Source organism: Manis javanica, chromosome 3, assembly GCF_040802235.1.
Source record: "Manis javanica isolate MJ-LG chromosome 3, MJ_LKY, whole genome shotgun sequence".
Taxonomy (NCBI): domain Eukaryota; kingdom Metazoa; phylum Chordata; class Mammalia; order Pholidota; family Manidae; genus Manis; species Manis javanica.
Genome location: NC_133158.1, coordinates 149,223,447 through 149,243,753, shown reverse-complemented (window position 1 = coordinate 149,243,753; position 20,307 = coordinate 149,223,447). Strand labels below are relative to the sequence as shown.

The window sequence follows — 20,307 nt, the reverse complement described above, 5'->3', positions numbered from 1 at the left end:
AATTAAAATTTTTGTCAAAGTTCTACCTTAAAATTGGGTCTTAATGTTAGGATGATAGCTGTTTTAACATACTTGATTTTTATAAATCAAAACAATTAAAATATGTCAAAGAATTATGATTGTGTAAGGTCACAAAATAAATTCCATTTCTTTTATTTTTCATTATAAATTCTAAAAGCTATTCTGAAGAACACTGAAATTCGCAAATGAGTAAAAGCTTGTGATCATGATCATTTTGTTGGCTCTGCTGCACAGTTTGGGGAGGTTTGGGCAGTAATTTCAGAACTCACAGCAGTCTGCTGCTCTCTGAGTTCACCTCAGTGCGTTACCTTCACACCATTCCCATTCCATCATCTGTGTCCTAGAAACTTCTCTCCTTGGAAACATTGGGAGACTTGCAGAATTTTTTAAATTTAGCTCTGATTTTTTTTTTTTTTTGTCATCAGTATTTATCATGTCTATGGTAAAATGCAGCCAGGCTATCAAAATCAAATTTTGGCTACAAAAAGGTTTATTTTTAGGTTCCATCCAAACTTATTTCCTACATATTCCCAGACTTTCTCACTCTTCATCTTTGCTCACAATGTTCTTGCCTTCCACTTTGCAACCTTCCATTTCCACATGATCAAAATAAGCACTAGCTGTAGTGCTCCTTCTTGCATAAATGCTTACCCGATGCCCCTCTCCCCACCCGGTATCTCTTCCTCCTCATCTGAACGCCCAGAGCTCTTTGGGAGAAGGGGCTCTGACATGTAACTTGGTGTAGTAGGAATCCTATGGCTTTTGCTGGGTACTAATTCTGGCTCTGTCACTTACTGTATGATCCCAGGCAAACACATTGTTTAACTTTATCTGAAACAAGTGTAATAGGTACTTGCAGGGTTAGCATGAAAACAAATGAAACAGCAAATGTTAAGCCTGACAATAATAGACCCTCAATGTTTCTTGACTAAATTGAAAAATATAGTATATAGGCTTAAGTTGAGTTGTATTAATATTGTGAATTTTTCAAAAATATCTTCAAGGAGCAGCTACTGTGCTTTCTTCTATAAGATTTCATCAAGTAAGAAATCATTTTTTAAAATAGTTTATTTCATGTGACTTCTAAGACTTTTATAAAAACATGAAACTTTGTTCCGTATTGGGAAATAGTATTTCAAACTTTATTTTTTTTAATGAGAAATGGGTGCTTTCTAAATGTAACATTTCTTTAAAAATGTTAAGAACTTGTAGAGTTCTTTTTCTGAAATGCATTTTTGCCATGTTTCCTTAGATTCTGTGTAGGTTGTGATCTCTCAACCTGTATTCTCTCTGTTTAATTTTGGGATTAACCTGACAATCAGTTAATTGGGATTCACAACATAGATTGGGATTCCAAAATGTAGCACACCATATGGTACCATGTCGGAGGTTTATCCCATGATTCCTCAGTGGACTCTAAATTTGAGGGGGCTGGGCAGGGACCCTTTTGGGAATCTGATTAAAGCTGTAGTCATTCTCCCTAGAAAATTGAGTATGCGCAAAATGTTATGAAAACTTAAAGTGTGTAAAGACACTATGGCCCCAAGATGGCTAGTTTCAGGGACATAATCTACCATTTTTCAAATTGCCTTTGTAGCAAGTGGGTCATGAAATTGACTTTGAATCATGAGCAGTGTTTTTAAAAAGTGAAATAGAATAGAGCAGGTGATACACAATATGAACATGGCTCATAACCACATGGGTAAATATTATTTTATAGAAAATCTTGTTTCACTTTTGTGGGTGCCTGTACTGGTTGCAGTGTGAATGTATTGCTCATAGTGGGCCACTGTACAAAAATGGAGAACATTAATATAAACCCACAGATGGCACACTTTGTGCTTCTTGCATATTACATATAGCAATCCTGACACCTGACTTTCGAATTTATAGGCCTGCTACTCATCTACATTTATGCTACTAGTGGCTGGCCAGTTCCTAGCTACCTTGCACCTCGGCTTGATGCCCGTGCCCTGATCTGTTTCCTGTGTGTGAGAATCTGGCCACTGAGGCAGAATTTAAATGTACTCAACACATTTGTCTCTCTAATTTTACTTTATTTGGAGATTCAATTATATTTGTTAATTGAGGTGAAATTTTTAACAGTTAAAATGGTACCATTGGCTTCAGAAGTTACATCTAATTTAATTGATGTCAAACTGACCCTCTTTTAACTCAACTTTCCCATCACAAAAATTGCAGTATAAATATAGCAAAAGAAAATCTAGCAACTTTTTTCCTTAATCTTTTTATTCAATTGTATCATCTGTAGTTACAGTTACCTCTAATTATAATGATGGTGGTGATATTAAAGTAATTTTATCATTCATCAAATGCCTACTGTGTGCTAAGCACTCATAAAGAATTTTAGGTGTATTATTATTTAACCCTTGCAACAGCATTACTGGCATTATCTTGATTTTAAGATGAGGAAACAGGCTTATCAAAACAGAGTAGGTGACTTGCCCAAGGTGGAGTAGCTAGTAAGGGACAAAAGTTGGATTTCAAAAGAGGTTCATCTACCTCTGGAGTCTGTCATCTATTTTAACCATTCCCTGGATTTTCTTAGATCCCGTGCATTTAAAGACTATTTCCTACTTTTTAAATTGGATTTTAATGTCATCTTCATACTCATCCATAATATTGTGCTCAGCCTTGTTAAGTTTGCCATGAGTAAGAGGATATGGCTGTACATTGGCTTTATTTTCTTTAATAAAAGAAATAATTGATTATGTTCTTTTTTTACTTCATTGCAGACTATCTGTCAAAAAACACCTAAGGACTCTCCAAAGTACGAAGTCTGCAAAAGGGCCTTAAAGGAAGTAAGCAAGGTAACTGTTGAGCAGCAGACAGTAAACCATTACAGTAGCTCAGAAGACAATGTATCTGGGTTTGATGCTGAAAATATGTCGAGTCTCATAGCCGTTTGCACAGCATTCTTTAGGTAGCTGAAAAACAAAATGATGTTTGCCATATTCAAACAAAATTAGTATTTTTCTGTTTCAGACAGTCTTGTTTTAAGGGCCTGGAGATATCTCATTACCTTTGGTGTCTGAAAAGCTATGTATTCATTTTCTCATTAAACAGATACTTATTATCTACTACTGTGCTAGGCATGATGCCAATCCCTGAAAATACAATGACGAATGAGACATTTGTGGTTACTGCCAGCATAGGGTGTGTTGTGTAAAGGGGAAGGCAGACACTGAATAAGAATTACAGTACAGGATGGTGAGTGACATGATAGGGAAAAACATGGTAATGTTTAATCTAAAACTTAGAGCAGGAGTAGCTCTGAGCCAGGGCCTGGGGCAAAGAGGCTCTTGGATGTGTGCAGGGACCCAAAGGCATAAAAGTATCTAGAGTATTCGAAGAATTGGAACGTCCTTCATGTGACTCTGGAGCCCAGTCTAGGAGATCGAACTGGGAGCCACGTTAGGAGTTGTGGACCTTATCTAAAGATGCAGAAGCTGTGAATTCATGTGTTGTGAAGGTGGCAGTGGGCTGGGACCAGTGATGAGACTTTTATAGTTGATTAGCTAGAGATGACAGTGGCCTCTACTGGTGTGATAGTAACGGGGAGAGAAGCAAAGTATGTGGAGGTAGGCATGGAGATGGATTGGGTGAACGTATTTGGGGTCAGAAGTCAAGGAATATAGTCTCTGGCTTGGGGAACTAGTTGGATACTCTCAAATACCTCTACAACAAATACAGGGAAAAGCTGATGTGTTCCATTTTGGATGTATTACAATTGGGATTGCCATAGAATATCTAAGTTGGCTGAATAAACAGGTCAGGAGCTCAGTGGAGAGACGGGAATTGGAGACATGGATTTGGGATTCATCAGCTTGCGGATGATCTTTGACCCTGGGAGTGGCGGGGATCACCCAGGAACAGTGTGTAGCGTAAGAAGAGCAGTGAACCTGAAACACAACCATGAAGAACACCAACATTCGTCTTGTTTGGGGAAAAGGAACCAGCAGGTAATTTGATAGAAGGAAGGGTATGCACACTGAGTGCTCCTGAGAGATCAAGTGAGATAATTAGGAAGCATTCATTGGGTTTATTCAGGTAGATTGTATCCTTGCCGTGGTCGCTGCGGAAACCGGAGTGTGTGAGGGATGAGTGGGAGGTGGGACTGTTGTAGCCAGACAGCAAGCGTCTCTACCGGTTCGACAAGGGACTGTGAGTAGAAAGAGAGAGAGAGCTGTAGCTGAAAGGCATGTGAGGGAGGGTCTTCTTTTGTTTAAAGGTGAGAAGAATGTGGGTATGTTTAAATGCTGATAGGTATATCTGCTAGAAGGTATGGGCACCAATGGTTGCTGCATGAGCTAGGCATAGGGGAGCAGAGATAGCAAAGGCATCAGCAGCTTCCTAAACATGTCGAGCTGTGTGCCACTTTGAGTTTGCTGCGTCTTCGTACCACTCAGCTGTGAAGCACTGTTTCTTTTAATCAACTTTTAAGTTAATTGTATTTTATGTATCCTCGTTCTTGCCAATAATAACTACAAAATCATGGGTTTTATAAGCTTTTTATTTTTCTAATGAACATTTTTTATATTAAAAGTAAGTTTATCTGTGTCCTAGTCTGTTTGGGCTGGTATAACAAAATGCCACATACTGAATGGCTTGTAATCAAATTTATTTCTCAGATTTCTGGAGGCAGAGAAGTCCAAGATCAGAGTGTCATCATGGCTGGGTAAGGGTCCTCTTCTGGGTCGCAGACTTCTCACTGTAGTCTCACATGGCAAAATGGATGGGAGAGCTCTCCAGAGCCTCTCTTATAATGCACTAATCCCATCCAGGAGGTCTCCATTCTCATGACTTTTAAGCACCTCCCACAGTCCGCACTTCTAATACCATCATCTTTGAAGGTTAAGATTTTAATAAAACTCAAATTAGTTAATAGGGGTCTCCAACATTCAAACCACAGCAATCTGTCAACCACTTAAATTCATCTGTTGTCCCATCGGTGGTCTGCACACACCACTTTGGGAAACACCAAGTAAAGAAACCTGGTCTGACAGGTGTGAAGTTAGCTAAGGTCCTACCATTAGTGGGTCTCTCCTCCAGGACCCCACATCCATAGAGGAGTGGGAAAGAGGAGGATCTTTACAAAAAGCTACTAGAATCAAGACAATTTGGTACTGGCACAAGAACAGAGCCACAGACCAGTGGAACAGAATAGATTCCAAACATTAACCCAAACATATATGGTCAATTAATATACAATAAAGGAGCCATGGACATACAATGGGGAAATGACAATCTCTTCAACAGATGGTGCTTACAGAACTGGACAGCTACATGTAAGAGAATGAAACCGGATCATTGTCTAACCCCATACACAAAAGTAAATTCAAAATGGATCAAAGACCTGAATGTAAGTAATGAAACCATAAAACTCTTAGAAAAAAACATAGGCAAAAATCTCTTAGACATAAACATGAGTGACTTCTTCATGAACATATCTCCCTGGGCAAGGGAAACAAAAGCAAAAATGAACAGGTGGGACTATATCAAGCTGAAAAGCTTCTGTACAGCAAAGGACACCATCAATAGAACAAAAAGGTATCCTACAGTATGGGAGAATATATTCATAAATGACAGATCCAATAAAGGGTTGACATCCAAAATATATAAAGAGCTCATGCACCTCAACAAACAAAAAGCAAATAATCCAATTAAAAAATGGGCAGAGGAGCTGAATAGACAGTTCTCTAAAGAAGAAATTCAGATGGCCAACACACACATGAAAAGATGCTCCACATCGCTTGCCATCAGAGAAATGGAAATTAAATCCACAATGAGATATCATCTCACGCCAGTAAGGATGGCTACCATCCAAAAGACAAACAACAACAAATGTTGGCGAGGTTGTGGAGGAAGGGGAACCCTCCTACACTGTTGGTGGGAATGTAAATTAGTTCAACCATTGTGGAAAGCAGTATGGAGCTTCCTCAAAATGCTTAAAATAGAAATACCATTTGACCCAGGAATTCCACTTCTGGAATTTACCCTAAGAATGCAGCAGCCCAGTTTGAAAAAGACAGATGCACCCCTATGTTTATCTCACCACTACTTACAATAGCCAAGAAATGAAAGCAACCTAAATGTCCATCAGTAGATGAATGGCTAAAGAAGATGTGGTACATATACACAATGGAATATTATTTAGCCAGAAGAAGAAAACAAATCCTACCATTTGCAACAACATGGATGGAGCTAGAGGGTATTATGCTCAGTGAAATAAGCCAGGCGGAGAAAGACAAGTACCAAATGATTTCACTCATATGTGGAGTATAAGAACAAAGAAAAACTGAAGGAACAAAACAGCAGCAGAATCACAGAACCCACGAATGGACTAACAGTTACCAAAGGGAAAGGGACTGGCGAGGATGGGTGGGAAGGAAGGGATAAGGGTGGGGAAAAAGAAAGGGCATTACAATTAGCATGTATAATGTGCGGGGGGTACGGGGCGGGCTCTACAACACAAAGAAGACAAGTAGTGATTTTACAGCATCTTACTATGCTGATGGACAGTGACTGTGAAGGGGTATGTGGGGGGGACTTGGTGAAGGGGGGAGCCTAGTAAACATAATGTTCTTCATGTAATTGTAGATTAATGATACCAAAAAGAAAAATGCTACTAGAGAAGTTCTAGCCTTGGAGATGCAAGATACTGTCAAATTTTATTTAGTTGTTACTGAAAAGTTGAAAAAGAATTCACACCGAAGAGAAGAGGAAGGTAGTAGTAATTGGCTATTGAATTGAACTAGGAATGATATTTAATTTTTTTTCAAGAATTTGGCATCCCAGTTACAGTAGACTACTATATCCCTTCAGGCATCTCTTGTTCACTTGACTTGACACTTGTACTTTTAGGAAAGGCTGGCAGAAAAATGTGGTGGCACAGTGAATTGCCTTGATTTGATACTGTCAGTATATAATAGTCTCTCTGAAGAACTGCTATGCCAGTGACTTGTCTTCTCTGTAGGGAAGCATGTCTTTCTCTTTTGAGCACAAGTTATGAACATCAGAATCATTCCCTTAGTTTTCTAGTGTTATATGAGAACTGAAATCATTCCTATAGCCAGCTCAGAAATTCATCTTTTTCAATTGTGAAGGTTACTGATGGGGTTTTATAGATCTGGGGAAAACAATATCAGTATTTTCAATAGAAAGATTGTGGATGTAATGCCTTTATGCAGAATTTTGCTTGCTGGTGTTACCTGAAATGAAAGAAATTGGGAGTTCCTGATATTTACTGAGGAGAGTGAAACTGAGTATGTCAAGGTCGTAGTTTTTAGAACTTCACCTAAGGCTCTGAGTAAGTCTCTCTAGATAGTATCCATTCATAGAAAAAAATGAGTAATACCTTCTTTGATACTTAAAATGATAATGAAATTTATTTGCATAGTGTGAGTAATAAATACATCAGTGTAATTGCTCAAGCACATTGTTGAAGTGACTATTACAGCTAATTGAATTTGGGGCCTTGGAAAGACTTATTGATCTAGTCAAGAAAGATGTGATGTTCCTATCAAATGAAAAATGTGTTTACTTTCTGAATTGCTTTTCACATGCTGGGGTGGAGCTGGGGGCAGAGTGCTTTCCAAGGAATCTGCTAAAAGTTTAGCTTGTGCAAAGAGGTGTCTGGTGTTTAAGGAGTGGTGGTCAGGAGGTGGTTTCTTATGTCAGTGAAATCGTTCCTGCTGCAGTCTTCTGTTTAGTTTCCCATGGAAAAAGACTAACTTCTTTAACTGTCACCTCATAAAAATTCTACTTATATTTGTAGGTTGTATTAAGTTATTAAGCTTTTCTCCTATTAGCAAAATAACCAAGTCTCTTAATCTTTTCTGGTAATTTATTTATTACTTCAGCCATTTGACATATGTATAAGTGTATGTGTGTGTGTGTGTGTGTGTGTACACACACACACATATATATATATGGAAAGATCTCTAAGCTATATTGTTAAGTGAGGAAGATTAACTTATAGAACAATACAAATAGTGTAATGACACCTTGATAATAAAGTGTGTTTATATACATGTGTATTTTATTGTTATATAGAAATACTCCCAGTATCATACCAAACTTTCCACTGTGATTACCTATGGTAAAGGGAGAGAAATATGGAAGGGAAGAACTCATAAGTTTTCTGTTTTTCATTCATAAGTACTGCTCTGTAAGAATGCAGTTAAAGTTTACAAAGATATTTTTTAGAATAAAGAAATAAGTGGTATATTACAGAAAATTTGGGAAATTTAAGAGACAGAAAATATAATTTATTAGTAATTTTATCAAAGATAATGACTATGTTGTTCTACTGCATATTCTTCCAATTAGGTTTCTATTCCAATACTAGTGTATAGGTGTAAGTGTACACTTAAAAATGGATTTGTACGGTGCCCATTTTATTTACTACTTTAAATGGTGCTGCATGGAACATTTGTCTTACATAAATGATTGTGCTCATTTGGTTATCCTAAAGATAAATTTCTAGAAGTGGGTTTATTGAAACAAAAATATGGGTATGTTTTAAAAGCCCCTAAGTGCCTTCAAGAAAGATTATTCCCATGTTTCTGACCACCAGAAGTATTTTTGTGTATCTTACTACATACTTTCCAGAATTGAATATTTTAATTGTGAATTCAATTGATTGAAACTACTTTGTTTTTAATTTACATTTTTTATTAGAGGGATTGAGGTGTTGTTTTTTTTTTAAATAAGCCTGGCCTAACAAAAAACTCAGCAAGTTAAATTTAATGTTTTGACAAATGATGAAGGAAGGCACAGCTTTAATATACTAAGGTTGATTTTAATAAAAACAAAAACAGCAGTGCACACATACCCAAATTAGAGTCCCCCTCTGCAAAATAATCATTAAAACAGACTCCACTGATGATAACTTAAGACATTGTGGGAACTTTCTTGTTTTTAGTATGCCTTCCGAAGCAAATTCTTCTAAAGTTGTGGCATGACTTCATCTTTTGCCGATGGAGTTGATATTTGACAGTTGAGGAAATAAGATGATACCTCAAACTTAATAATGCCATTTTTTCCCTTTCATTTCAAACTGAATAACTGTAAATGAGTTGTTCCTTTTTCTTTTTTTTTAATAAGGACTTATAAATTGTCTCCAAAATCAGTTTGTTTACACAGAAACATTGCTCAATGAGACCTGACAGACAAGGGGGAGGGGGTATGAATCTGGATGAGAAGGAGCCCGTTGGACAGAGTAGGGTGAAGGGTGTTGAGGCAGAGGGAAGCACAGATATGAAGGTACAGAGGCAAGATGGAGTGTGGTGCTTTGGCCAGAAATTTGGTAACACTGAGCCCAATATAAGAATAGTGACAGGTTAGGGATCAGTAAGTAGGTGGCAGATCACAGTCTTGCTAAAACTTATTTCTGAAAGATTTGGGGAGCCTTTTAAGCTTTTTAAGCCAAGGATTCTCATGATCAGATTTGAACTTAAAATGATTAGCAACATTATTTGGGGGGATACATAAAGGTAGAGCAGAAGTGATGGCAGAGGGTTAGGAAGTCAGTAATCCAGGGGAGAAGGGGTTTGAGCCTGAGTTGAGAGGGCAGGGCAAATGGAGGACTGTGGACAGCAGGACAGCAACATTAAGGAGACCTTGTGACTGTTTGGAGGTGGGAGACAAAGGAGAGAGAGGCATCTGAGAGTGGAGAGGGCCAGGCCTTTTGGCTTGAGGAAGTAGGTGATGGTGAGGTTGGTCCCCGAGCTAGGAACATGGGGCCGAGGGCAGGGGAGGGCAGATGATGCTCAGGTTAGGTCATTCTCGTTGTGAGTTTGAGATGCTTGTGGGAGATCCAAGGAGAGATGTTACCTAGGTACTTGGATGTAGAGCCTGGGGGCATACATCTGGGAGCATAGCTTTGGGAACTGCAAATATATTCCTCAAGAGTAATCACAAAAACGTCCTGAGCAATGGCTGCCTGATGGGAGTTCACTCTGAGCTGTCTTACCCCTTTCAGGACATTGCAGTCACAGTTTGCTCCTAACCCCAGCTAGGAAGATTTCAGCTCCTTGGTTTGATCACGCATAGAACCATCAGTCTGTGCATCAGCGAACTCTTCAGACCATTCAGACCCAAAGATACACTGTAATTGAAGATGATGTACTCTCCAAATCTAGAAATCTGTTAAGCAATTGGAAATCAGTTAAGTGTTCATCAGTAAGGGATTGAATAAATATTTCATGGAAAGCCCGTATGATCATAGCATAAATTGCATGATGTCATTTCCTTACTGAAATCTGCTGGTGGCCTCTCTTTGCACTTAAAATACAAAACAGTTGCCTTAAGAACTTGCATGCTTTGACCCTGGCCTGTCTCTCTAGCTTCGTCCTGTGTGATCTCCCTTGTGTGGCACCTTTTACTTTCTCAAGCACGCCAGCACTTTCCCATTTAGGCTCTTTGCTTACGGTGTTCACTTTGCCTGGACCACTGCTGTCCCCATATGCAGAGTCTAATTCCCTCTTTTAGCTTTCAGCTTAAATAGCCTCTCAAGAAAGGCCTTGACTGCCTCCCCACACTCCTCCCTCCAGCACACTGTCTGTCTCCTTTAAGATCTCAGCTTGTAATTATTGGATCTGGTCTCTGAACGTCCTTGAGGATAGGGTTTGTGGATCTCTGCTGAGCATTGTAACCCTAGCATCTGACACATACCAAGCACAACATAAACTTTCTTTTCAGAAATGTTATATTTATAAGGGGAAATATTAGTTAAGTGAAAAAAAAATCAAGTTACAAACAAGCATAGAATTGATCATTTACAAAAATTAAAAAATTTTTTACACATATGTGTGTGTTTATATGTTCGTAGAAGCATAGAAAAAAAGAGATAGTGTATAATCCAACCTGTTTCCAATTATCAGTGGGATTAGGTCAGAACTTTTTATGGCTCATTTTATTTACTTATGTATTATCAGGTTTTTTTATTTTGTTATGTTTTACAGTGGGCATATATTACTGACTTAATAGAGCAGAAATACTAAAAGTAAATCCAATTAGACTTACCAGCTTTTATTTTTAACCATCAAATTTGTCTTTATGGCCAATGACCCTTGATATAGACATTTTTTACAGATTTTTTTTCAGTTAATAAAAAATTGGACATACAGAGTTTGCTCTGGTTTACAGCCAAAGAACTAATTATGTATTAGGTTCAGTGTAAAGGAGAAACTCCTGTTTTTGTCTCCTCTGCTCTTAATAGTCTACTCACAGAATACTTCATTTCTGACCCTCTGGTCACCAAATGTGGTGGAGGGTGTTCCCCACACCAAGCCATTTTGCTACACCAGCTGGTGTCTTACAGTTTGGTTCAGTTCTGAATATACCTGGAGACAGCATCAGATCCTACTTCCATCCCACAAGACTCCCCCCTTCATCTCTGTAGTCAATCACAAGTCCAAGTTGTCACTGTGCTTCTGACAAGCTGGCTGTGAATCAGAGGTTCCTGTGGCCCTCTCATTGGGTTCAATTAATTTGCTAGAGCAGCCTTCAGAACTCAGGAAACAAGTTTACTCACTAGTTTACGGGTCCATTCCAAAGGATAGTAAAGGATATGAATGAATGGCCAGATTACTAGGTAGGCTGAGGCCCAGAGGGGTCCCAAGCACAGAAGCTATCACTGTGGAGTGCAGGTGTTGCCCCCTCAGCATGTGGTTGTGTTCTTGTTCACCAGCTTGGAAGCTCTAGGGACTCCCTAGTTCAGGGATTTATATAAAGGCTTCATTACTTAGGCATGATTGATTAAATAATTGGCCATCAGTTATCAAGTTCATCTTCAGCCCATCTCCCCTCTGCAGAGTTTGGGGGTGGGGCTGGAAGTTCCAACCTTCTCTCCAATTACTTGGTGCGTTCCTTTGGCAACTGGCCCCCATCCTTAGGGGCTTTCCAAAAGTTACTTCATTACCATAACCTCAGGTGTGTTTGAAAGGGGCTGGTATAAAAAGACAGCAATTCACTTATTTCACTTTTATCACTCGAGCTATTTCAAGAACTGGGAACAAAAGTAGATATCATATGTAAAGATGCCCCTATGACTCTTAAATACGATATTATAAGGCATTTAGGAGCTGCCTGCCAGGACCAAGTATGTGTTTCTTATTATAAATCACAATACCACAGACTCTCATCAGAAGACTTGGAATGCATTCAGTTTGTTGATAACTCAGTAGTTCTAACTGAACTGAATTTCCTTTAGCTTGACATTCCTTGAAGACTGACTGACCATTAGGTTCCAAGTGAAGGCTTCCTTCTTTCAACATCCTGTTACTGGTCTCATGCTTTGCATTTAGCACTCTGCTTAGAATTTGCCTTTCAGGTTGTTTAGTTGGCCTCCAGCTGCTTTGATATGGAAGTGGGGAGAGAAGTGCAGCTTGCACTGAGGTTGGGTGGGGTTCCTATGGGTGAAATTGAGGGGTGGGTGGGCCAGAAGAAAGGACGGAGACCCAGACGGTGCAGGGAACTGGTGAGTGTGTGCGGAGGGCGTGGTGTGAACAAGAGCACACAGACATTGTGTCCTTGAGAACTTTCAGGACATTTTTTAACCTCCTAATGACACCACTTCTAACTGGGTGCAGTGTCTTTACTGTGTCAAACTGTGAGTTCTTCAATGGTCAGAAATGAGTTTTCTTTCCTGCAAGAGATCTACATTTAAAAGTGAGGTTTCTCCATTCAACATCTTACCCCTCTTTATTATTCTGTATTTTCAGTTGGTTCGACTGTGCAATGAAGGAGCTCGGAAGATGGAAAGGACTGAAATGATGTACATGATTAACTCTCAGCTGGAATTTAAAATTAAGGTATTCCCTATGTCTTCATAAACAGTTTTATTACTGCTCTTACTTAAATCTTACATAAATACAGAGAGATAGTTGAGGGCAACAAGGTGGATAGGAATTTGCTTTTCAAATAAGGGCCATAAATTGCTCAGAGAGAGGCCAAGGAAGTAGCAGGTGCTCTGGGCAATTCTGCTCTTGCTTACAGTCAATGGATAAAGTTACTGTTTTCCAGGCCAATGCGTAAGGTATTATCTCATTAGCGCTTTCCCCCCAGGATGACACCAGCTTTGGGGGAAACAGTAATTCAGAATAACAGGATTTTAGAACGGAAAGCATTCTCAGTGTTCTGCAAAACAGTGGTATCCCATGAACTGGACCAGGGTGTTCTAAGTTAAATAACTCCTCTCCCAGTTTGCAAAAAAAGATTGTTTGTGGATTGTTCTTTTCATACTTGTTTTTCTTCCCCATAATTCTTTTCTCACTGCCTGTGACTGCTTGTCTGATACTGCTCAGAAGTGGCTGCCAAGATGAACCAAAAAGAAAGTGACAGCTAATGGCAAATCTAGGCTGTGGCCAGTCCTTTTTTTACTCACAACTGAGTGCTTAATGGATGTGAGTGCTCACGATTGTAATTCAATCTCGTTTAGTACCCATAAATTTAATTAAGCAATTTAAAGTGACTGATCACATTTTTTCATAGTAAAAGTGTTCCTCATTCATGCAGTGGAATTAGAGTGATCAGCATTTCATGACATTATTCAGAGAGCAGATTATCTGCCTTGTCATACAGCTTGTGGACCACTAATATATAGCTGCACACTTTTATTTTTTATATGAGAAAAATAAAGCCCATGGAGTAATTGTTAGGGAGTCACTGGACTAATGGGTAGTAGGATCAGGCCAAGGGCCCATGTGTCTTGACTTGCAGATCAGTGTAAGCTTCCGCTGTAACACCCTGATTATAGTGGTTTAGATGCAGAAACACAATCCATAAATCTTTGAACAGATGATAAGTATTTGCTAAAAACAACACAAACACATTCATATACTTTAAATAGTTACAATGTCTTCACACAGAAATTTACAGCAATTTCAAAACCCATCTTTTCTCCCATCTCTCAAAAAAATCTTGTCTTTCTCTGTAATTTGTTTAAAATATTTTAGAAAATATTTCTGGACATAAGAATTTTTTTTATCCCCTCCTTTTTAGAGATGATAAATCCCTTTCCAAAAGAATTTTTTTTATCCCCTCCTTTTTAGAGATGATAAATCCCTTTCCAAACTTTTTCTTTTTCCTTTTTGCTAACAATCAGTTGGTTTAATATACCTTTAAGCTCTATTTCTTCATAACCCAAAATTAATTTGTAATTGAAAAAATGCTTTCCCCAAGGGTCCTTAAAAGTAAGTGATTCACATCAATTGAGTTCATGAATTTTGTGTTGTTTTGTTTTCTTTTGGTTCAATGACTAAATATTTGAAGTTTTAATGGAAGATATTCTGTCTAGATTTTTAAATTCAGACCACTTAGAAATTCTAATACAATCTAGGACCTAATTTCCATAACACCTTATAGATAACCATGGACAACTTTACTCAGTTATTTTAAAGATGAAAAGATAGATGTGCAAAAAAGTTAAGTAATTTGTTGAAGCACATGAATTCTTTCAACAAATTTCATGAGTGCCTTCTTTGTGGAAGGCAGTGGGAAAACAAAGACATGATCTCTGCCTTCGGGGAGCTTACAGTCGTAGAAGATGACAGAAATATGAAGGAGGCAGCAAAGTCTACAGCTGTCATGGTAGATGGAAGACTATGGAGAACACTGGCAGTGGAAAGGGGGTGACAGCTCTAAGAGTGAGGATTGGAAGTGTGGGGAGTTCGTAGCCATCAGGCAAGTCTTCATACTAGAGGTATATTTCAGCTGAATCTTTAAAGGTGAGGCAGAAGGGTCTTCTAGGAGTGAAGAGCAGGAACAAATGCACAGGGCATGGTTCCAGCTGCTGTAGGCCAGGAATCATGCATATCCCGTGGATATACAGGAGTTGCAAGAGAAGTAAGGCAGAGCTGGAGCAGTAAGAGCTGCTCATGTGAAGAGCCTTGTGTGCCAAGAGGAGCAGCTGAGCAAGGTCACTTGGGAGCCACTGAGATGTTCTAAGTAACAAAGCAACACCATCATATGTGCGTTTAGTAAAGATGACTTTAGTAACATGGGACAGGCCTTTCCGACCTACTCCAAATTCAATAGTTATTAAAAGAAGGTATTGATAAATTCATCTATATGAAACTTTTAAAAATACAAGGCATAAAAAAGTGAAAAGGGAAATAGCAAACTGGAAAAAACGTTTGCTGCTCACATATAAAGAGTTAATATCCCTGACATATAAACTCTGAAGTGATAAGAAAAAGGTAAGGAAAAAACTCATTAGAAAATTGTAAATTAGAAAACTGCTTCATAAGGGGAAATACAAATGACTCTTAGACACTTGAAAACATGCTACTTCATTCAGAAGAAAATAGCTAATTGAAATTAAGATAAATATATTTCACATCTTAGATTTATAAGTAATTCAGAAGTTTGTTAGCACATTTTTCAGTGAGATTGTGGGGAAAGGCACTTTTATATGTTGTTGGTAGGAAAGATTGTTATAACCCCAATGGTGAGCAGTTTGGCAGTAACTATCAAAATTGTGAATGCAAGTTACTATGACTCAGCAATTTTACCCTTAAGAATTTATCCTTTAGATATCTTCATGAAGGTATCAAATAACACATACACATATAACATACAGAGTTATTGATATGCCATTGTTTATAATTGCAAAAGATTAGAAACAACCTCAATATCTATCAGTAGAGGACTAATTAAGTAAATTATAGTACACCCAAATAATATAATACCATGCAACTTAAAAAAAAGGAGAATTTTAGATACCAATATGGAAAGGTTTCTCATTTCTTCTTATTAAATAAAAAAAAGTGTAAAGCAGAAGGAAAAAAAGAATATAAAATTTGCTCATTTTTGTAAGAAATCTCTGCAAAGTTACAGGAAAAAAGTTATTATTACCTTCTGGGGGCAGTGGTCAGTAGGTAGGAGTTGTAGGTGGGAAACAGAGTGGGAAGGAAAGTTTTCACTTACTACTTTTTCACAGTTCTTGTCCTTTTTTTTAATACTGCCCTCCCCACTCCACACATTTTTTAATACTGCCCCCCCACACCCCCCACACCCCCCACACAGAACAAATTCAATTAATTATTTTTAAAAAAACGTATTAAGGCAGCAATGTGGAGGATGAGGTGGGAATATAGTAAGACTAGATCTGAGAAACCATTTGGGAGGTTGGAAGCAGAGTGCAGAGACAGGAAGGACCCCCAGAGGTGGGCAGGAGGTGGTGCCTCAGAGGTCTCATCTGGGTGCCTGGGGGGAGAGTCACACCCTCCACTTAGATAATGGATCCACAGGGAGGAAAACTTGAGAAAGGTAGCAAGTTCTGTGTCGGCGTATTTGGGTCACTGCCTCTACTACTAGGAGAATATTTGCTGAGTATGTACTCCATGTCATCTTCACATAGTTTCATTTAATTCTCGTAAGAACACCATGAAGTATCCCTTTATGGTTCTTATTTTATAGTTGAGGAATCTGGAGCTAGAGATATTAAATGATTTGCTTTAAGTCATATACCAAGAAGCAGGGAAGCCTGGATTCAGGCCTGCTACTGACTCCAGAATCCACATTCTCACCAAGGATGGTATAATAATGCTGATTCTTTTCTAATTTGAAGGGAAAAAGAAAGCTTATAGATGTGTATGCTTTTACATATGTTTTTCATTTTTAAATCTGTACATTTCTCGAATAGTGTAATGTGTTATGTAGTAGTAATGTGAGAGGGGTAGAAAGAATCCACTGGCTTGGAATTTAGGAAGCCAGTATAAGTTAAGAGTGTGGACGCTGGAGGTGGCTGGCCTGATTCGCAGGGAGGCTCCATCACCTACTACTAGCTGTATGACCTTGGGCATTATTTAACTTTATGTCTTAGTTTTCTGAACTGTAAAATGCTTTCTTACAGTTAATATGGGACTGATATTATCAGACAGTTAATTATTGGACTGATAAAAGTACTTTCCCTCCTGGAGTTACTGTGAAGATTAAATTAATTAATAGTTGTAAAGGACGTGGTACAGACCTGATTCATAGTAGGCAAATAGTAAATACCATTCAGATGCTTAGTTTCATAGGCCTGGTGGACATTTGCAAAGTGTTAAAGAGTGAATGGGATGTGAAACCATTTAAACAAATTGGACTTTTCCCGCAACAAGCTTGACAGGAGGAAGGGAAGGGAGGGTTGTGGAGAAAAAGTTAGTCCCCAAACTAATATCAGAGACTTAACCTGTGCCTCGAATTCAGTCTTTTTTTCCCACTAGGCTACAGCTTTCTCTAAAGGTTGTTTCCACAGAGCCTTATAATGGAAAATTTAACCTTATTAATAAGCACATGGAGAAATTGAGGGTTCTCAGGCTGTGCCATGAACGCTAAATGAAATGTGATTGAGGGGCGGTGTCGGTTGCTGTGTTAGATGGTAACTGAGTTTGCTCATTGGTGTTTGGGGGACTTGCTAATAGAAGTTCATGATGTAACAGACAAAATGAAGAGCTCTAAGGTGTTAAAAAAGTCTTTGCACTGTAGAAGACAGTTAGGTGTTTTCTCAAAAAGTTAATCATAGCATTACCAATTACCAGCAATTCCTTTCCTAGGTATATATCCAAGAGAACTGAAAACAGTTGTTCAAATATAAACTTGTATGTGAATTTTCATGTCATCATTCATCATAACCAAAAATGTGGAAACAATCCATATGTTCATAAACAAAATTGGTGAATTAATTAACAAAATGTGGTATATCCATACGATGAAATAGTGTTTTATTCAGCAAAAAAGGAATGACATTCTGATACATGCTACTACATGGATGAATCTCAGACTTAAAGGTCGCATATTATATAATTCCATGTACATAAACTGTCCAGAATCAGCAAACTGTTCAAGTTAGAAAGTAGATTAGTGGTTGCTATGGCCTGGCAGAGGGCAGAATGGAGAGTGACTTAATGCATATAGAGTTCTTTTCTAGGGAATGAAAGTGTTCTAGAATTATATAGTGATGATCATTGTACAACACTGTCAATGGACTAAAAGTCACTAAATAATCTTTAAAATGGATAAATTATTAATTTTTTCTCAATTTTTGAAAAAATTGCTCTTCAGACAAAAATTCTTTCATGTCTTCATGGCCCATAAAACTAAATTTTGTTCCAAGGCTAGTTTTGTAGGATATTAGGTAACACAAAAAAGAATGACAAGTCTTTTTTCCATAAGAATTATTTCTGTATTTTTAAGGATGTATTTTTGTTCATGAATTTCTCTTCTAGTTTTGCATTCATACCTGTATTCTAGTCTTAGAGCTTCTTAACTAGGAGAATTCACTTAGTCCCACTTTGGGGTGTTCTGAGTCTTTTCTTTTGGTCTTGTTGATCATTTCTTCTTAAAAAAGAAAACTATCCAAATGAGTTTAATCTTCTAACAATAAATTCTGAAACAAAATCTATAATATCAGATTTTTGTTTTCAAAAGAAGCATTGACATATTTCATCATATTTGGCACTGTCAGTTTTAGATTATGTTCATTAGAAATTTATTTTTGCCCAGTGGAGTTGAGGAATCCATAAAAATCCAACTATTTTAAAAACAAGAATATAACTTTAAAAACTTTCTTTCCCCATCCCCTAAACTAAGAACCATCATAGAGTGGCGTGTACACTGGAACCGAACCATAGTACTATCCTTAGGTCATCCTGTAGGGTTACACACAACAGCAAGACAGCACTGTGTTCCTGGTAATTACAGCCCTTCCTCAGGACCAAACCCGACACACAGCTCTTTGTGGTGACTTCTTGTGTGTTGCTGGTGGGGTCCTCCAGCGTTCTCTAAGCATCTCTTTGACGATCTTTCAAGTCTCAGCCATCCCTGTTGGATAATCGACTGATTTGAGATGTGGTGGGGTTGGAAACGCCATGAACTCCCTTAATAGCCAGTTTTGAAAGTCTGAGTCAGCCATAATTTCATCTTCCTTTTAAACCTTCAAGAAAATAGTATATAACCGATGAGCAACCTTCTTATAAAAGTCCTTTATAAAGTTAAAAAAATACACGAAATCCTTTCTTCACTTTTGTAGTTCCTCCCTAGTGACCTCAGTTGCCTTTAGCTATTTTTAATCATTATTCTTTGAGAAGGATGACCCATGGTTGTGCCATACTACTGAAGTTATCTTGTGTGTGTAAAAGAACTTTCGCTTCTTTTATGGGTATAGTTTTCTAAATCAGAATTTTGGCAGTAAGCATTTCTGGTAACCTAAAAAAAAAAAAAAAGTTCTCTAGGGTAAGGATTGTTCTGTGGTTTTGAGAGTTTTCCAGTTGGAAACTAGAAACCAAATAAAGAAAAAGGAGTATGTAATTCCTTGGATACAGCCTTTTGTATGAGATTAAGATGGATTCTTTTGGAAGAACTTTATTTCCACTGCCTTTAGAAAGTGGCATCGTGCTTTCAGGAGATGAAGTGCATAAACTTAAGAACAGGTGTTCTCCAGAATATGGCTAACTATATAATCAATAGACAAAACACGCTTGTAGGGACTCTTTTACTTTTGAATAAAGTCTTTTCAGTTCATAAAGTGAATGCAGACATTTTTATTTGTTTCTTGTTGAGTACAGTTATCTATGTTTTTCCATATGTTTAGATTCTGATTTGTGACCTTTAAAATAACTGCGGTTGAGTGCTCGCTTCGGCAACACATATACTAAAATTGGAACGATACAGAGAAGATTAGCATGGCCCCTGCGCAAGGATGACACGCAAATTCGTGAAGCGTTCCATATTTAAAAAAATAATAATAATAAATAACTGAGGTTGATTCCCATGGATGTCATTTTCAGGATCTTCAGTTTTCAGTGACTCCTTATCCATCTTTTTCAGTTGAGAGTTAATGGAGGCGTCATAACTCTTGGTTAACCTGATGACATTTTCTCATTGAGTTTTAGTTGTCATATAGGCAAGTCCATTTTTATATTGGAAAATAATTGTTCTTTTTCAACTTCCCTTGGAGAATGTACTTCTCTATTTATATTTCACTATTAGATGCTTATCAAATGATTGAATAGCATAAAATGTGTCATTTGGATGTGAGCTTTTATTTTACTTTTGCTACTCTTAGAAGGACTTTAATTTGGTTTTGGATACTGAGTTTTTCTCTTTTTGTAGCCTTTTCCTCTAGTCTCCTCTTCCCGTTGGTTGGTAAAAAGAGGTGAGTTGACGGCCTATGTCGAAGATACTGTGCTTTTCTCAAAGAGGACATCCAAACAGCCAGTCTACTTCTTTCTCTTTAATGACGTGCTCATTATCACCAAGAAGAAGAGGTAAGCC

At 37.9% G+C, this 20,307-nt stretch overlaps 2 protein-coding genes and 1 non-coding gene across 13 annotated transcripts in view; 2 read left to right on the top strand and 1 right to left on the bottom strand.

Moving 5' to 3' along the window:
• The window catches only part of LOC140848477 (uncharacterized), a 103,322-nt gene that overhangs the window by 10,679 nt on the left and 72,336 nt on the right, over positions 1–20,307 (bottom strand). For 2 of the 9 annotated variants that reach the window (XR_012129421.1, XR_012129426.1), the window contains one exon: positions 10,019–10,191. The exons of 5 other annotated variants lie outside the window; for them this stretch is intronic. The gene's annotated coding sequence lies outside the window, so the exon portion shown is untranslated. Of the gene's footprint in view, positions 1–10,018; positions 10,192–10,213; positions 18,968–20,307 lie in introns of those variants that run through there. 2 more of the 9 variants (XR_012129424.1, XR_012129430.1) reach the window with 1 other exon arrangement.
• The window catches only part of ARHGEF26 (Rho guanine nucleotide exchange factor 26), a 126,634-nt gene that overhangs the window by 67,738 nt on the left and 38,589 nt on the right, over positions 1–20,307 (top strand). For 2 of the 3 annotated variants that reach the window (XM_073232189.1, XM_073232190.1), the window contains 3 exons: positions 2,778–2,852; positions 4,674–4,720; positions 5,302–7,097. In XM_073232189.1, the coding sequence (XP_073088290.1) occupies positions 2,778–2,852; positions 4,674–4,720; positions 5,302–6,112 (933 nt within the window). In that variant the 3' untranslated portion in view covers positions 6,113–7,097. Of the gene's footprint in view, positions 1–2,777; positions 2,853–4,673; positions 4,721–5,301; positions 7,098–12,770; positions 12,861–20,145; positions 20,301–20,307 lie in introns of those variants that run through there. The other variant, XM_017668217.3, reaches the window with a different exon arrangement.
• On the top strand, positions 19,661–19,767 carry LOC118970499 (U6 spliceosomal RNA). Its single transcript, XR_005058548.1, has one exon. It is a non-coding gene; the product is annotated as a U6 spliceosomal RNA (small nuclear RNA).